Below are 15,148 nucleotides of genomic sequence, written 5' to 3' on the forward strand. Positions count from 1 at the left end.
ACAACAGGGTTGGAAACTGTTTCCTGACAGGTTCAAGGGCCCTCTGGACATAAAGCTGACACATGGTGAGGCTATTTGCCATGCCTTGTGGTAAAAACTTCCACTGATATCTCTTATCAGGTTGCCGATGATTAATAGCTGGTAGCGAAAAGGCGAAATGAGGTCTATCTTGGGGGGCTAATGGGATGGAGAAAAAGCAATCTTTAACATCTATAATAAAGGTCTTCCAGCCCTTAGGTAGGGCCAACAACAAAGGCAGACCTCTCTGTACAGCACCAAACAACTGCATTTGTGCATTGATGGCTCTAAGGTCAGGAAGCAATCTCCATTTTCCCGATTTCTTTCTAATCACAAAGATTGGAGTATTCCAGGGAGAGGTGGATGGCTCTAAATGTCCCAATTTTATCTGTTCTTCCACTAGTTGCATAGCTGCACCCAATTTTCAGAGGACAAAGGCCACTGGGGAACCCACATGGCTTCCTCTGAGAGCCAAGTTATGGGCTTAGACTCTCCAGCGGCCCCTAGGAAAAACCCAGGCCCTTCTTGTCTTGACTGACTGAGATGGGATCAAGTCTGCCTTGTTCCCTCACCCCTAGTCCTCTACCCTCTTGATAGCCCATATGAGACATCATGTTAACGGCCTGTGGAGAATAGGTGTCAGTCAGCCATAAATTTAGTTGTTGTAACACATCTCGACCCCATAGGTTGACTGGCAGTGGAAGAACATATGGGGTAAAAGTTCCAATCTGGCTCTCGCTGGCTTCCCAATAGAGGGTCTGTGAACTGACTGAGGGGTTAGCTTCATATCCCAGCCCTTGTAAGGAGCAGGATGATTGAGTGACAGGCCAAGCCTTAGGCCACCAATTAGCAGAGATGATACTCTTATCAGCTCCAGTATCTAGGATGCCAGAAAACTGTTTACCTTCCACTTTTAATGTTAAAGTGGGCCTGGTCTGTAAATCCATTATTAAATGGGCCTGATCTGTCCCCGATGACCCCAGACCCCCCTCTCAGTCTTTGTCAGTCGAAGGAAATTTATCTTGAAGGCTGGGGAGCAAGACCAACTGTGCGATACGATCTCCTGATGATATGGAGAAGACTCCTTTAGGACTAGAGCAAAGAACTTTAAGCTTATGTGTATAACCAGCATCTAAAATCCCTGGGTGGACGATAAGACCTTTCAGTGTTAAGGAGGGGTGACCTATAATGAGTCCCACACTACCATTCGGCAGGGGTCCTTGAAAACTAACTGGAACAGGTTGGGCCACCATTTGCGGCATCAATAAGACTCCGTGGTGGCACAGAGGTCCAGTCCTACGGAACCTGTGTAGGCTCAGCAGCAATCCAACCTCTCTGATGGGGGCTTTGGGCTCCATATATTTTGGGGCCCTGGCGCCCTGGGCCCGAATGCCCGTTTTTTGGCGGCTCATTTTCTGTTCTGGTAGTAACGTCAGCGGGGAGTAAGTGACCCTGCAGGTCTCTGGTGGATCTACACTCGCCCACCCAGTGGTATCCCTTCTTACATCTTGGGCAGAGGCCGAGCGGTCTTTTTGGCTTATTTTGTGGGTGGCGGCAGTCTTTCTTTAGATGGCCTGGCTTTCCGCACCCATAGCAAACCTTTTGCAGAGAGTTGTCACCCTTTGTTTGTAGGATGGCAGCAGCCAGTCCCGCATTACTCAAGGGACCTCCGATGCCTCTACATGATTTTATCCAATCGGCCAGCCCTTTGCTCTTACGAGGCCCTATAATGGCCTTGCATTCTGGGGTGGCATTCTCAAACACTAGTTGCTCTATAAGGATTTTTATTCTCTCCGTGTCTCCAAAAATCTTTGTGGCAGTATGTGTCATTCGTGAAACAAAATCTGAGAAGGACTCTTGGGGCTCCTGGACTACCCTGGTTAATTGGCCCTCAGACTCGCCTTTTCTAGAGAGTCCTTTCCAGGCTTGAACCGCGGCAGTGGCAATCTGAGCATACGCCCCCCAGTCATACTCAGTCTGATTATTAGCATATTGCCCTTGGCCAGTCAAAAGGTCATATGTCCAAAGGGCTGGATCTCCAATTAAAAGAACATTAGATTTGGCTTGTGCTTGGAGAGCATCCTGCCACAGGGCCTTCCATTCCATAAATTGTCCTGAGCTATTAAGCGTTGCCCTTGCGGTGGTTTGCCAGTCACTTGGCGTTAAGGCCATGTTGGCGAGTCGCTCAACCTGCATGAATGTAAAACTGGCATCTACCCCATATTTGCGAACAGATTCTGCAAGTTTCTCTAGAACATTAAATTCAACAGGGGCGTGAATTCGTCCGCCTTCAGCCCCTTCATATACCAGGAAAGCCATTCGAATTTTCTGACTAACCTCGGGTGAAAAGAAGGAGTCTGCACGCTGTCCCACATAAGGCGGGGTCGCACTTGGAAGAGTGGCTGGCAATTTTATAGTTTTAGGGCCTGCCACCACTGGGTCTGTATGTTTTCCCTTTCCATCCTCTGCCCGCGGCCACTCACCTGGATGATATCTGTCCTCCTCATATCGAGCAGCCTCTTCTTCCAAATCCTCTTCCTCCAAAGGACTAAGGCCCTCAGTCTCAGAGGAGTCTATTTCAAGGGCCTCTAAGTCTTTTAATGGGTACAATGGTCTAGATTTGGCTTCTTTTTTTATCGCCTTGCACTTCTCTCCCAGAGCGTACTTGCTCTTTCCTAACTTCTCAGCAGGTTCCTCACCTTTCGAGGGGCATAAATTCTTAGCATTCTTTGATTTCCTTTTGCGCGCACCACTTCTCTTTTCTTGATCAGATTCTGACATGCTAGATTGTACTTCCTGCAACACCTCCTGCCCTGCCTTTACCGCTGCACGGCACTGCTCGTCCTTAAGGTCGCCCTCCTCCAAAGCTCGATCTATGCAAAACGAAACGAACAGAAAGAGAAAGAGGGCGAATACCACTAAAACGAAAGCAGCAGCCGCCTGGGTCACCTGTGAGGCAAGAAGAGAGAGCATACCTTTCTGATCCTTACCGTAGGCTGCAGTTCTGGATACTACCGCGAACGGGGATCTCCCTCGGTGTCTAGCGATGGTTTGGCCTGATCCCGGGTTTCGGCACCAGCTGTGACCCGTGTCACTTTCTTGCCAGCAAGAATGGACTCAGACGTCAGGATCCTTCTGCAGCAAGCTTTATTGAAGCCGAAGAGAGGAAAGACCCCGAGGGGAAGAGGAGCTCTCCTTATATACCCATCGGGTTGGCGTGTCCCTACTCTACTGGCTGATGCGTCTCGGCAGATATGACGCGTCGGGCTGCGTCAGCTTTTGACAGTTACCGGCTGCTCAGGCATTCGCCTTACTGGTGTTTAATGGCGATTTCAGGAGGGAGACTATGCATACGCAGCAGCGCACCACAAGGCTCAACCATATATAAATGTAGTATATGTTGCCTATAGACCTAGAAGGCCAACAAGTGTTGTCACTCTTTCTTTGATAAGGGCAGAACAAGGTACCAAGACTCACCCTTCAATAATCAAATTCAGAAATCCATAGAAAAACTAAACGTCACTTTACTGATGTGACAAGGCATTGTTATTTCTTCCAACTGACCATCTCAGCCTCCGTCATTTTTTTCTTGAGATATTTATGAATTTATAATTTCTTATTTCTCAAGTCCAATTAAGATACTAAGAAGCTTGAGATACCTACTGGCTGTATTATGAGAAAACACACAGTTGGAATAAATGCAACTTAAAATACAATGATATATTACTCTCACATTCAAGTATGAGCTGCTTGTGAACATTTGTGAAGAAAAAATGTAAAAGTAGATAGTTTCATGTCAAATGTCAGAGGTTATGCCATGAACATGAGCGTAAATAACAAGTTCATTTAAATAACAACTAGTGTTGAAGCTACAGGCTTCATAAACCTCATGCTAATTATAGCCATTTCTAATTGACCAAAAAGGAAAATGAAATGAACATGTTGCAAGGCAGGATCAGTTGATCAACACTGTGTTGTGATAATGATATCCACTACTGGAAATAAGACCACAAAATAAGATTGTGCAGAACAAGAGAAAGAACACATAATGAACAATGAGAAGTTCATAGATATTTTAAAAACCCTGCACTGTAGTCCTTCTCACTGTGTCCTTCTTATTTCATGAGATAGAGGACCACTGTGGGATGTACTACTTACCAATTATGCCAGTTCTTTTACACAATCAAAAAGACAGCTCTATAGATCTGATTAAGCTCCCCAAGGATTGTGAGTTTCTGCGATGTGCACTGGATCATAGTTGAAACCTCTGAGAGCTGTTTCCACCCACATGCACAATTGAATACAATACTCATACACACTTAAATGATTAGTTTATTTTCATACAAAATGAAATAATGATCTCTTATATATACTGATAATTACAGTTTTATTTAATCTAGGTTTATTCAATGTTTTCTGATAAACAGCTTTGATTATAAATTACATATAAATGTTTAGACCTAATGGCATTTTTATTTCTTTGATTTGTTTGATATTATAGATTTTACATTTTACATTTTGTGTATGCATAGAAGGGTGCTGGTTTTTGAGAAAGAGTGTTATTTTGTTGTCTAGGCTGGCCTGTAATTCACCATGTAACCCAGACTGACTTCAAACTCATGAGTCTTGCCTCAGCCTCCCTAGGCTGAGCTTACAGATATGTATAGTAAGTGTATTGGAAATTTTTCTATTTTAATTAAAGAAATAATAGCCATAAACAGGATTGGTTTTTCTCATTCAGCAACATTTAATCTTTTCCTGAATATTAACAATAGGCAAGTAGAAGAATGTGCCTATGAGCCTAGAAACTTTTCAATCTATGAAGAAAAGCAATCATTGGACTCATTATTTCAAATTTGCAGCACTATTTTTTTTTACTTATTATTCTTTAATCTTTTTTAACAGCCAAGTTAAAGTCAAAATAATCCCCTTCCAGTCTGCCCTCTGACTATTCCTCATCCTCTACCACTTTCCCCATCTCTAAATGGATGTCCCCATGCCCCCAACCTCCACCACACCAAACCTCCTTATTCCCTGGGGCCTCAATTCTCTTGAGGTTTAGGTACTTTTGCTATCACTGAGTCCAGACCAGGCAATCCTCTACTGAATATGTGTTGGGAGCCTCAGACTAGCTAGTATATGCTGCCTGGTTGGAGGCTCAGTGTCTGAGAGATTTCGGGGGTCCAGATTAGTTGAGACTGCTGGTCTTCTATGGGGTCACCCTCCTCCTCAGCTTCTTCCAGCTTTTCCTAAATTCAGCCTCCAAGGTCTCCAGCTTCTGTTCATCGGTCTGGTGTAAGTATCTGGATCTGACTCTTTCAGCTATTGTTGGGCCTCTCAGAAAGCAGCCATGCTAGGCTTCTGTCTGTAAGAACACTATAGCATAAGTAATAGTGTCAGGTCTTGGGGGCCTCTCCGTGAACTGGATCCCAATTTGAGCTGATCACTGAACCCTCTTTTCCTCAGTCTCTTCTCCATTTTTGTTCCTGTAGTTATTTGAGACAGGAACATTTCTGGTTCAGAGTTTCACTATTTGGAGATGATATGAGAGTATAAACAAGCAATCCCAAAAATTCTACCAGTGAACTTCTACAGCTAATAAACAATTCAGCAAAGTGGCTGTATATAAAATTAACTCAAATAAATCAGTATCCTTCCTTTACACAAATAATAAACAGGCTGAGAATGAAATTAAGGGAACACTATCCTTTTTCACTAGTGAAAAATAATGTAAAATACTTTGGGGTAACTCTAATCAAACAAATGAAAGATCTCTAAGACAAGAACGTCAAGTCTCTCAAGAAAGAAACCAAAGAAGTCCTAAAAATATGGAGAGATCTCTCATGCTCTCGGATTTTTAGGATTAATTTTACACAATATCCATCAAAATGACAATACAATTCTTCAAAGACATGAAAAGGTCAATTCTCAAATTTAGCTAGAAAAACAAAAAACCCAGAACTGCAAAACAGTTTTCAACAATAAAAGAACTTCTGTGGGAAACACCATCCCTGTCCTCAAGCTATATGACAGAGCAATGATGATAAAAGCTGCATGATACTGGTACAGAGACAGACAGGTTGATTAATGGAATGGAACTAAAGACTCATCAATAAAATCATACACTTACAGACACTTGATCTTTAACAAAGAAGCCAAAAATATACAATGGGGGAAAAAGCATCTTCAATAATTACTTGCATCACTTTTAAAATTAATTCTTTCTGTTGTTTTGAGCATAATAATTTTTAAATATTGTATCAGAGAGTAAGACATGCATAGCTAAGTGTGCAAGTTGTAGTCAGTAATGGAGTACCTATGTACCATGCAGTAATGAGCACTGACTAGCTGGAGTACTAGGTCAAGAACAGTACTGCACATATAACTTTATCTGTCTAAAAGCTCCTTTCTGAAATATTAACTGAAAATTACTCATAAAGACTCATAGATAAATACATTGTACATTGGAAATAGAAGTATATTCATATGTATGATATGTAGGTCTTAACTATCTTTTCTTAATAACATCCTATTTTGGTACAAGACCTCAAAATAACATCAGCTATACTATTCTGTCTAAAAACAGAGGAATAATTTTATTACTATTATTTACATATAAATATACCCATGCTAAAATGTTCTAAAACATCTCAGGAAATATGAAGATATAAAAATGAGAGTTTAGTATTTTATTTTCTATTTTCCTTTTTTTGTCTCATTTAAACAGTATCTATAAGATGCTGAATATTTGGGATGATATGACTGACACATCTCTTGTATTGACTACCAACAATCTGACATGGAGAATGCACATTGTGTCAATGATCACAACTTACATATGCAGTGCCCTGAAAATGCTATGGTGAGACATATAGGCATACTGACACTAGGTAGGCTATCAGAATATCCTTTCTCAAGTCTTTCATATTGGTTCATATGCTAAAGACAGTACTTCTCAATGCCAAACAGTTTTAGATTTTTCCAAATCCCTCAAACTTTCTTACCAAATTAAATAATATAAATAGGTAAATTCACACCATCTAGACTACTTTTATGTCTTCAGATTAAGAAAATTGTCTTGATATGAAATTTTAAAAAACATTTTTTTAAAAAAATCCAATTGAGATTTTCTTTTCTACTTATTGATGTCAATTGATCCTCTTTTCTTTAAACTAAAATATTGTATATCACTTGGTATTGATTTGAGCAGGGCAGAGGTGATAATATTATTTAGTGTAAAAATCTATTAGAATTAACACCCTTTCTTTAAATCCCAGCCTTATAAAGAGGGTTTAACAAATGATTCCTTCCATAATATATCTCAGTTACTTTCAAACTAAATTTATCAACTGATAATTATATAAGACCTATGTGACAGCTTCAACAAATTAGTTAGCAAAATTATATAATCAAATAGTATAGGTTAGATAAAATTGGGATAAAAAATATTTTTGTCTTAATGAAGTTTTACTTTGTTGTTATTTGTAATATATGATTTTATGATCAAGAAATTCATGGAGAGTAAAATAAAATGGAAAACAAAATGATTATCTCTGATAACACATGCATAAGTATTGAATTCAATGTTTACAATAGTTCTATGGGAAAAGTAAAATAATATTTTGAAAAATATTTCTATAACTTCAAGATTATTGTGACTATATCAACAGTATATATTTTATAGGTTTTATGTAAAATCCATAATAAATTATGCTCTTAAATTCATACTTTATTGTCGGACTGTGAAAGGGTATTCTTGTTCATGGCTGAGCAGGTGCCTAGAACCCCGAGACTCTGCGTGAGAACTGGCAGGAGTTCAGCGCTCCCCCAGAATCCAGGGTCCTGAAAAAAAATCCAGTCTCCATAAAACTCAGTCATGTAGGCTGGTCCTTACAGCCCCTGACAAAGTGCACAAGTAGAGGGTGTGACTATAGGCCTCAGACCCTAGGGATTTACATACTAATGAAGGCCAGAGAGCAGAGCAAATTAAGCATGCCTCCCCAGATGCTCCCCCAATCCTCCCCAGATCCTCCCCCTTTCTCCTTCCCTATATAACTCAGGACTGCCCTGAGTTTTAGGGGTGTACTTCCAGATTCATCTACCATCCGCCATGACAATAATGCCTTTTGGAACCAAGGACTTCCTCATATCATTAGGGCCTGCCGGGCTTGCCGCTGCCAAAGCCTCCAGGCTGCTGAACCTTAGACCTCCTCCCACATGTGGGACCCGCTGCAGCATGGAAGCCTCCCTGTACCCCACAGCTGTGGCCTGTAATTTTCCCCACACTTTATTACCTCCTATTGTGGAAATTATTAAAAAGAAATGTAGGAAGAGCGAAATGCTGGTGGCAAACCCACTATGGCAGTAGCCAACTTGTTAGAACACAGCAGTCCTGATTCCTATAACAAAACAGATGTCCAGTTGTTTCCTTAACATTGCTTGCCTACTCACAGACTGTCTTAAGTTTAAAAAAATAATTACTTGATCTATTTTACATTTTTAAGTTGTTTATTACAGTGTTAAACATATGGAAATGCAAATTAAATATTGGTGGATCAAATAATGAATTAATCATAGTGAGACAAAACCTTTGCCTTCCCAAAAAATTTCAGTCCATGGAAACCCAAGTATAAATAGTATAGCAGAATAATCTCCTGACTACAATTCTAAATATTTCAATTTCACTCCTCATCCAGAGAATCAAAACAGACAGCTAAGAGTTCCATTTCAGTCTTAGCCATCTGCCTCTGATTGGGTTATGTGATGACATGCAATCCAATGCTCTTTGAGACTCTACATTGGGGGTAGGACTTCACTGGTTCTCTGATACCTTTGTCAAGAATATTTCAACACTAGTGGTCTTCTCACCATTAATAGGAAGTGTATTTTTCTGTGAGTGAGAGGATAATTTATCATATAAATTGTGATGAAGTGCTTTAGTTTTCAAAATATATAAACCACATATCCAATAGAAGATATTTATCTAAATATTTTCTTACATACAATTAATTGAAATATTTAAATAAACATAAAAATATTAATGTACAATTTTTGTTCATTTTACAGTAGGTATATAAAGTTTAGCTCAGTGTTTTCACACACTATTTTAGCTCTTTCACTGCATGTATATAAAAGCTAGATTGCAGTATGTTAACTACAGCTAAAAAATCTCAAAAGAATTGCACAATGTTCATTAGAATATTGAATTTAATGATTGGATCCTTTGCCAGTGGATCCTGGGATTGATCTTCCTAAACCAACCCTACATCATCGTTTGGCTCAGGAATTTATTCATGGAAAGTTGCTTATCTAGTAATAGTTTCAATCTAAATTTCTATTCTTTAATAATAATGGAGATTCCAAACTAATTAGATGGGTCTTTGCAGACCCAGGAAATAGTAGCATTGCAAGAATTTTAAGTTATTTTGGTCAAGTTCTGAAATGGACATAGTAAACAGGGCATAGGAAAATTGCTTCTAAAGAGAGATGGCACACAAGAAGGAAAATGGTTTTGTCTTTTAGGGAAACTGTATCTATCTGTATGGGAATGTTGGCATCATGTATGGTAAAACTGGCACATTGAGCCCACCATACTCAAAGATAACATTTTAAAAACAAAAATATAAATTTATCAATAATGATGTGATTACATCTAAAAATGAAATAATCCTGGAATTTGCTTTATTTTTCTGTTTTACTTCTTTGGTTTAGTTTTAATTATAAAGCCTTCTTTTTCAAGTTTTGCCTTCTCCAATGTTATCTATTAACTAATAAATATAATATTTGCTGTGAGTGAACATAAAAAGACAGATATAAATTTCCTACATTTATTTGAACTGTAGGCTATCCATCCTGATTCCAAATTTTTCATAACCAGTTTCTTCTTTGACATTATGATTAATGTAAAATTTTATATATTCACTTAAATTTTTAAATAACATTTTAAAAAATTTGATGCATTCTATAACATTGTAAAATAAGTTTGTTTTACTCTTTTACAGAAGACTATAACTGGGTCCTTTTTCAGTTTTAACATGTAACAGTGTGGAGTTTCTTTTTTATTTAAAAATGTTGACTTTGTGAAAAGTTTAATTTGTTGAAATATTGTAAAGATACATCTATCTTTAACCACTGAAATTTTAGACAAATTAGATACATTAAATGACATACAAAATACTAGGCCTTACAAATACCATATTTAAAAAGTGAAAATGTCCTTGATCCACTTGGAATTGAGTTTTATAAAAGAAGATAAAACTGCATCAATTTACATTCTGCTACATGCTGATCACCATGTAGCATTTGTTGAACCATTTGTTGAAAATGCTGTCTTTCCCCACTGGATGGTTTTAGCTTCTTTATTAAAGATCAAGTGACCATAGGTGCATGGGTTTACTGCTGAGTCTTCAATTCTATTCCATTAATCTACCTGCCTGTTTCTGTATCAATACTGTGTGTGTGTGTGTGTTTTAATCACTATTGCTTTGTAGTACAGCTTAAGGACAGGGATGGTGATTCCCTCAGAAGTTCTTTTACTGTTGAGAACTGTTTTTGATATCTTTGGTTTTTTTGTAATTCCAGATGTATTTGAGAATTACTCTTTCTGTAAAGAATTGAGTTGGAATTTTGATGGAGATTGTATTGAATCTGTAGATTGCTTTAGCTAAGACGACCCTTTTTTACTGTTAATCCTGCCAATCCATAAGCATAGGAGATCTTTCCATCTTCTGAGGTCTTCTTCAATTTCTTTCTACAAAGACTTGAAGTTCTTGTCATACAAATCTTTCACATGATTGCTTGAAGTCACATCAAGATATTTTATTTGTGACTATTGTAAAGGGTGTCATTTCCCTAGTTTCCTTCTTAGCCCATTTATCCTTTGAGTATAAGAAGGCTACTAATTTGAGTTAATTTTATATCCAGGCATATGCTGAAGCTATTTATCAGCTGTAGGAGGTCTCTAGTAGAATTTTTGGGTTCGCTTATGCATATCATATCATCCACAAATAGTGATTTCTTGACTTCTTCCTCTCCAATTTGTATCCCTTTGACCTTCTTTTGCTGGCTAATTGCTCTGGCTAGAATTTAGAATACTATATTGAATAAATATGGAGAGAGTGGCAACCTTGTGTTATCCCTGATTTTAGGGATTGCTTCAATCTCCTCTTCATTAAGTTTGATGTTGGCTATTGGTTTGTTGTATATTGTGTTTATTATGTTTAGGTAAGGGTCTTAAATTCCTGGTCTTTCCAAAACTTTTAACATAAAAGGGTGTTGTATTTTGTTAAAGGCTTTTTCAGCATCTCAATATATGATCATGTGATTTTTTTCTTTGACTTTGTTTATATAGTGGATTGATGGATTTTCTATATTGAACCATCCCTTCTTCACTGTGATAAATACCACTTGATCAACCAAATACACTGCATCTAATAGAAAAGAAAGATGGAAAGGGTCTCAAACAGATAGGGTCAGGGGAAAATTTCCTGAACAGAATACTAATGGCTCAGGCTTTAAGATCAATAATTGACAAGTGGGACCTTATAAAATTCAAAAGTTTCTGTAAGGTAAAGGATACTACCAGTAGGACAAAATGGTAATCTACAGATTGGAAAAATATCTTTACCAACTCTAAATCTGATAGATGGCTAATATATAAAATATACAAAGAACTCAAGAAATTAGAGTCCAGAGAACCAAATAACCCTATTAAAATTGGGGTAGAGAGCTCAATACAGAATTCTCAACTCAGCAACTTGAGTGGTCAAGAAGTACCTAAAGAAATGTTGAATGTCCTTAGTCATCAGGGAAATGCAAATCAAAAAGATCCTGAGATTCCACCTCACACAAGTCAAAATGGCGAAGATCAAAAACTCAGGTGACAGTAGATGCTGGCTACGATGTAGAAAAAGAGGGACAATCCTCCATTGCTGATAGGATTGGAAGCTGGCAAAATCTCCTTGGAAAACAATCTGGTAATTCCTCAGAAAACTTGGAATAGTTCTACATGAAGACCCAGGTATACCACTACTGGTGTGTACCCAAACCATATAAAGCTTAAGAATAAGAAAGAACAAAGTGTGGATGCTTCAATTCTACATAAAACAGAGAACAAAATAATTACAGGATGTAGAGGGAAGGAGAGACTTTGGAGGGAGACAGGATGGGGAGGGAAAAATTGGGATGGATGTGTCAGAATCAGGTATGGTAAGTGACAGGAGAGAAGTACAGAAGGTAAGAAAATTGAATAAAAATATGGAGAAGTAAGGATGGGGAACAGGACGGGGAGCCACTAGACAGTCCCAGTCATCACTGAGAGGTTGCCAGGATCCAATTATCTGAAATACCCAAAAATGGGGAGATAAAGCCTATAGAGTCTATCTCTAGTAGTCTCCCAATTGAGGGACTGGGCCACCCACCTATGCCAAATTTTTTAACTCAGAATTGTTCCTGTCTAAAGGAAAGACAGGGACAAAAAAAAATGAGGAAGAGAATGAAGGAAAAGCCATCCAGAGGCAGTCCCCCTAGGTATCTATCCCATCTGCCAACAGCAAACCTCACAATATCAGCACAATATTGCTGATGGCAAGTGCTTGCTGACAGGATCCTGGTATGCCTGTCCCCTCAGGTTCTGCCAGCACATGACTAAATCAGATGCATACTCACAGCCAACCATCCGACTCATCCCAGGTACCCCAATGCAAGGGCTAGGGGATGGACTGAAGGAGTGGAAGGAGATTGTAACCCCACAGAAAGAACAACAACTAACCGGACAACCCAGAACTCCCAGGGTCTAAACCACCAACCAAAGAGTATAGATGGAGGGATTCATCTCTACAGCTGCATATGTAGCAGAGGATGGCCTTATCTGGCATCAATGGGAGAAGACATCCTTTGTCCTGTGGAGGCTTGAGGCCCCAGTGTAGGGTGATATTAGAGGTATTAGGTGAAAGTGGGTGAATGGGTGGAGGAGCACCCTTTTAGAGGCAAAAGAGAAAGGGACCAGATGCGGGCTTCCAGAGGGGAGACTGGGAAGGGGGGCAACATTTGAAATGTAAATAAATAAAATGATTAATAAAAATGTAAATAGAAATAAAAATAAAAACAAAATGTGAAAATGTATATATTTATAAACATTAAAATAACCATCTTCTGAGAAATATTTGTTTCATTTTAAAGAGACAGGTGTATGTAATTTTAATGTCACCCTTAGAATGACCAAAAAGTATCCTGGCAATCAGTGTAAAGGTTTAATAGGTTTTCTGTCTTGTTCTTAATTTGCTGAAATTACAAAATCAATAGTTGCAGTTGTAGCTGCAGTTACCCGTTTTACTGCTTTAAGATAAAGTCTACAAGAAAGTAACCTTCACTTTCAATTTGTAGCAGAGAACATCAGGTTGTTCTTGGCCACTACTTAAATAGCCTGTTCTCTACCATCCTATATAAGATACTCCAAATGTGTCCTGGATGCATTTCCTGAGCACCATGTGCTGAAGGCAACTGTGATTAACACAATTCTCAGCCTTACACTTGCTTCTTCCTCTTCCTGTTCACAGCACACTCATTGTTTCTTTAGTTTAAAACCCATCCTGATTCTTACAGTAATTTCAGCTCTGGACCGTAGATTTGCATCAAATATCCACAAATCTCTCCACACAGATCAGTTTCATACAACTCAAAGTCTCTCTAACCTCCAAGATACTTGTTACAGGGGAGCATTCCTGCAACTTCTCAGGTAAGGGAAGTCTCCTCAGCACCAACCAGGTTAATACAAAGCAGACAAGTAAATAAACTTTTAAGATTTTTGTTTGGTAAAAAAATCATAGATTACTTATCTTAAATGTCAAGATACAGTGGGGTGGTCTCTTCATATTAAAAGAAAATGGAAGGTGCCCTGCAAAAGTTTGGAAGGAGGAAATGGTAGAAATGATGTAAGTATATTATAACCTCAAAGAATAAAATATTACAGAAATATAAATGTAATTTTTAATTAGCCTCTCATTTTTAATAATGAAAATTCATAATATTCTCTGATTTCATTTATTGGTTCATATAATTTTCTCTATGCACTGTCTTACTTAATGTGTTAAATTCTTTGACTTTTACATATACCGAGAAAAAAAGTCAAGATACTAAAAGTGACAAAGGGATTTTTAAGTATTAAAGCTGTTCAGGTGTTTTACTGTTTCTTAAACAATTATAAACCTCCATCTTCATATCAAGTTTGCTGCTAGAATCAACTTGATAATATTGTTATGGCACTTTTCATGTGCTCACTGCAATTGACACAAAACTTAATTCTGTATGAAAGCAAAGGTGAGCTTGAATGACATTTTTTTCTGTCCCAAATTCAGATGCAATCTGTTTGTGCTATTTAGAAGAAAAACGTAAACTCCAGATCCAGCTCATTGCTTCCCTTCTTTGATGCTTCTAGTGTAACCTCTTGGCTGTAAATAGGCTTCTCCTCTGACCATCTCACAGCTGCTGTGTTCTGAGTTACACTGCTAGTAATTCATCTCTGCAATTTCATCCATTGATGTTGATGACTGTCAGACACTGTGGTGGAGGGAGAAGCAGGAGGATAGCTGGAGTCTAGTTATTTAGTATGTTCTACTTTAATCTGTTTACAATACTATTCTCTAAAAGAGACTGTCTTGATAATTTACAGGTATTCAACACAAGCTCTGAGTGTGCGCTCCAGAATTAATAAAAAAGAATAATGAAGCAAAACCTTACATTTAAATCATTACAAACTTCCAGTAAACAGTATGTAAGAACTAAGAAAAATTTTTTGATTGTTAGTTCTAAAAAATACTAAGGATTCTGCTTAAAAAGGTAGGATCTTCCACAGAGCCCTGGCAAGTCACTTCTGTCTTAATGCATTCATTTAGACAATTTTATTCAAACTATTCCTCTGACTGGTTGCAGAGTTATCATATTCTATCTCTCTCTGTCTGTCTCTCTTTGTGTCCATGTGTGTGCATGAGTGTGTGTGTGTGTGTGTCTGCCTGTGAGACACACACAGGCATACAGAGAGGGGGCAGAGAGAAAGAGAGAGTTTGGTTGTAAACAACTTTACTAGTTAGAATAGAATAGAATAGAATAGAATAGAATAGAATAGAATAGAATA

General features: G+C 38.2%; 1 protein-coding gene and 1 pseudogene across 1 annotated transcript in view; both read right to left on the bottom strand.

Moving 5' to 3' along the window:
- Window positions 1-521: 521 nt before the first annotated feature.
- On the bottom strand, window positions 522-1,280 carry LOC114620770 (annotated as a pseudogene).
- A 34-nt stretch (window positions 1,281-1,314) lies between these two features.
- Window positions 1,315-15,148, bottom strand: part of LOC114620780 (igE-binding protein-like) — a 31,008-nt gene continuing 17,174 nt past the window's right edge. Inside the window, exons 3-4 of the mRNA XM_028766913.1 lie at window positions 3,009-3,116; window positions 1,315-2,891 (exon numbers count right to left, since the gene is read on the bottom strand). Coding sequence (XP_028622746.1) covers window positions 1,315-2,891; window positions 3,009-3,116 — 1,685 coding nt within the window. The remainder of the gene's footprint in view (window positions 2,892-3,008; window positions 3,117-15,148) is intronic.

This window comes from Grammomys surdaster, unplaced genomic scaffold (genome assembly GCF_004785775.1).
Source record: "Grammomys surdaster isolate TR1022 unplaced genomic scaffold, NIH_TR_1.0 63, whole genome shotgun sequence".
Classification (NCBI taxonomy): domain Eukaryota; kingdom Metazoa; phylum Chordata; class Mammalia; order Rodentia; family Muridae; genus Grammomys; species Grammomys surdaster.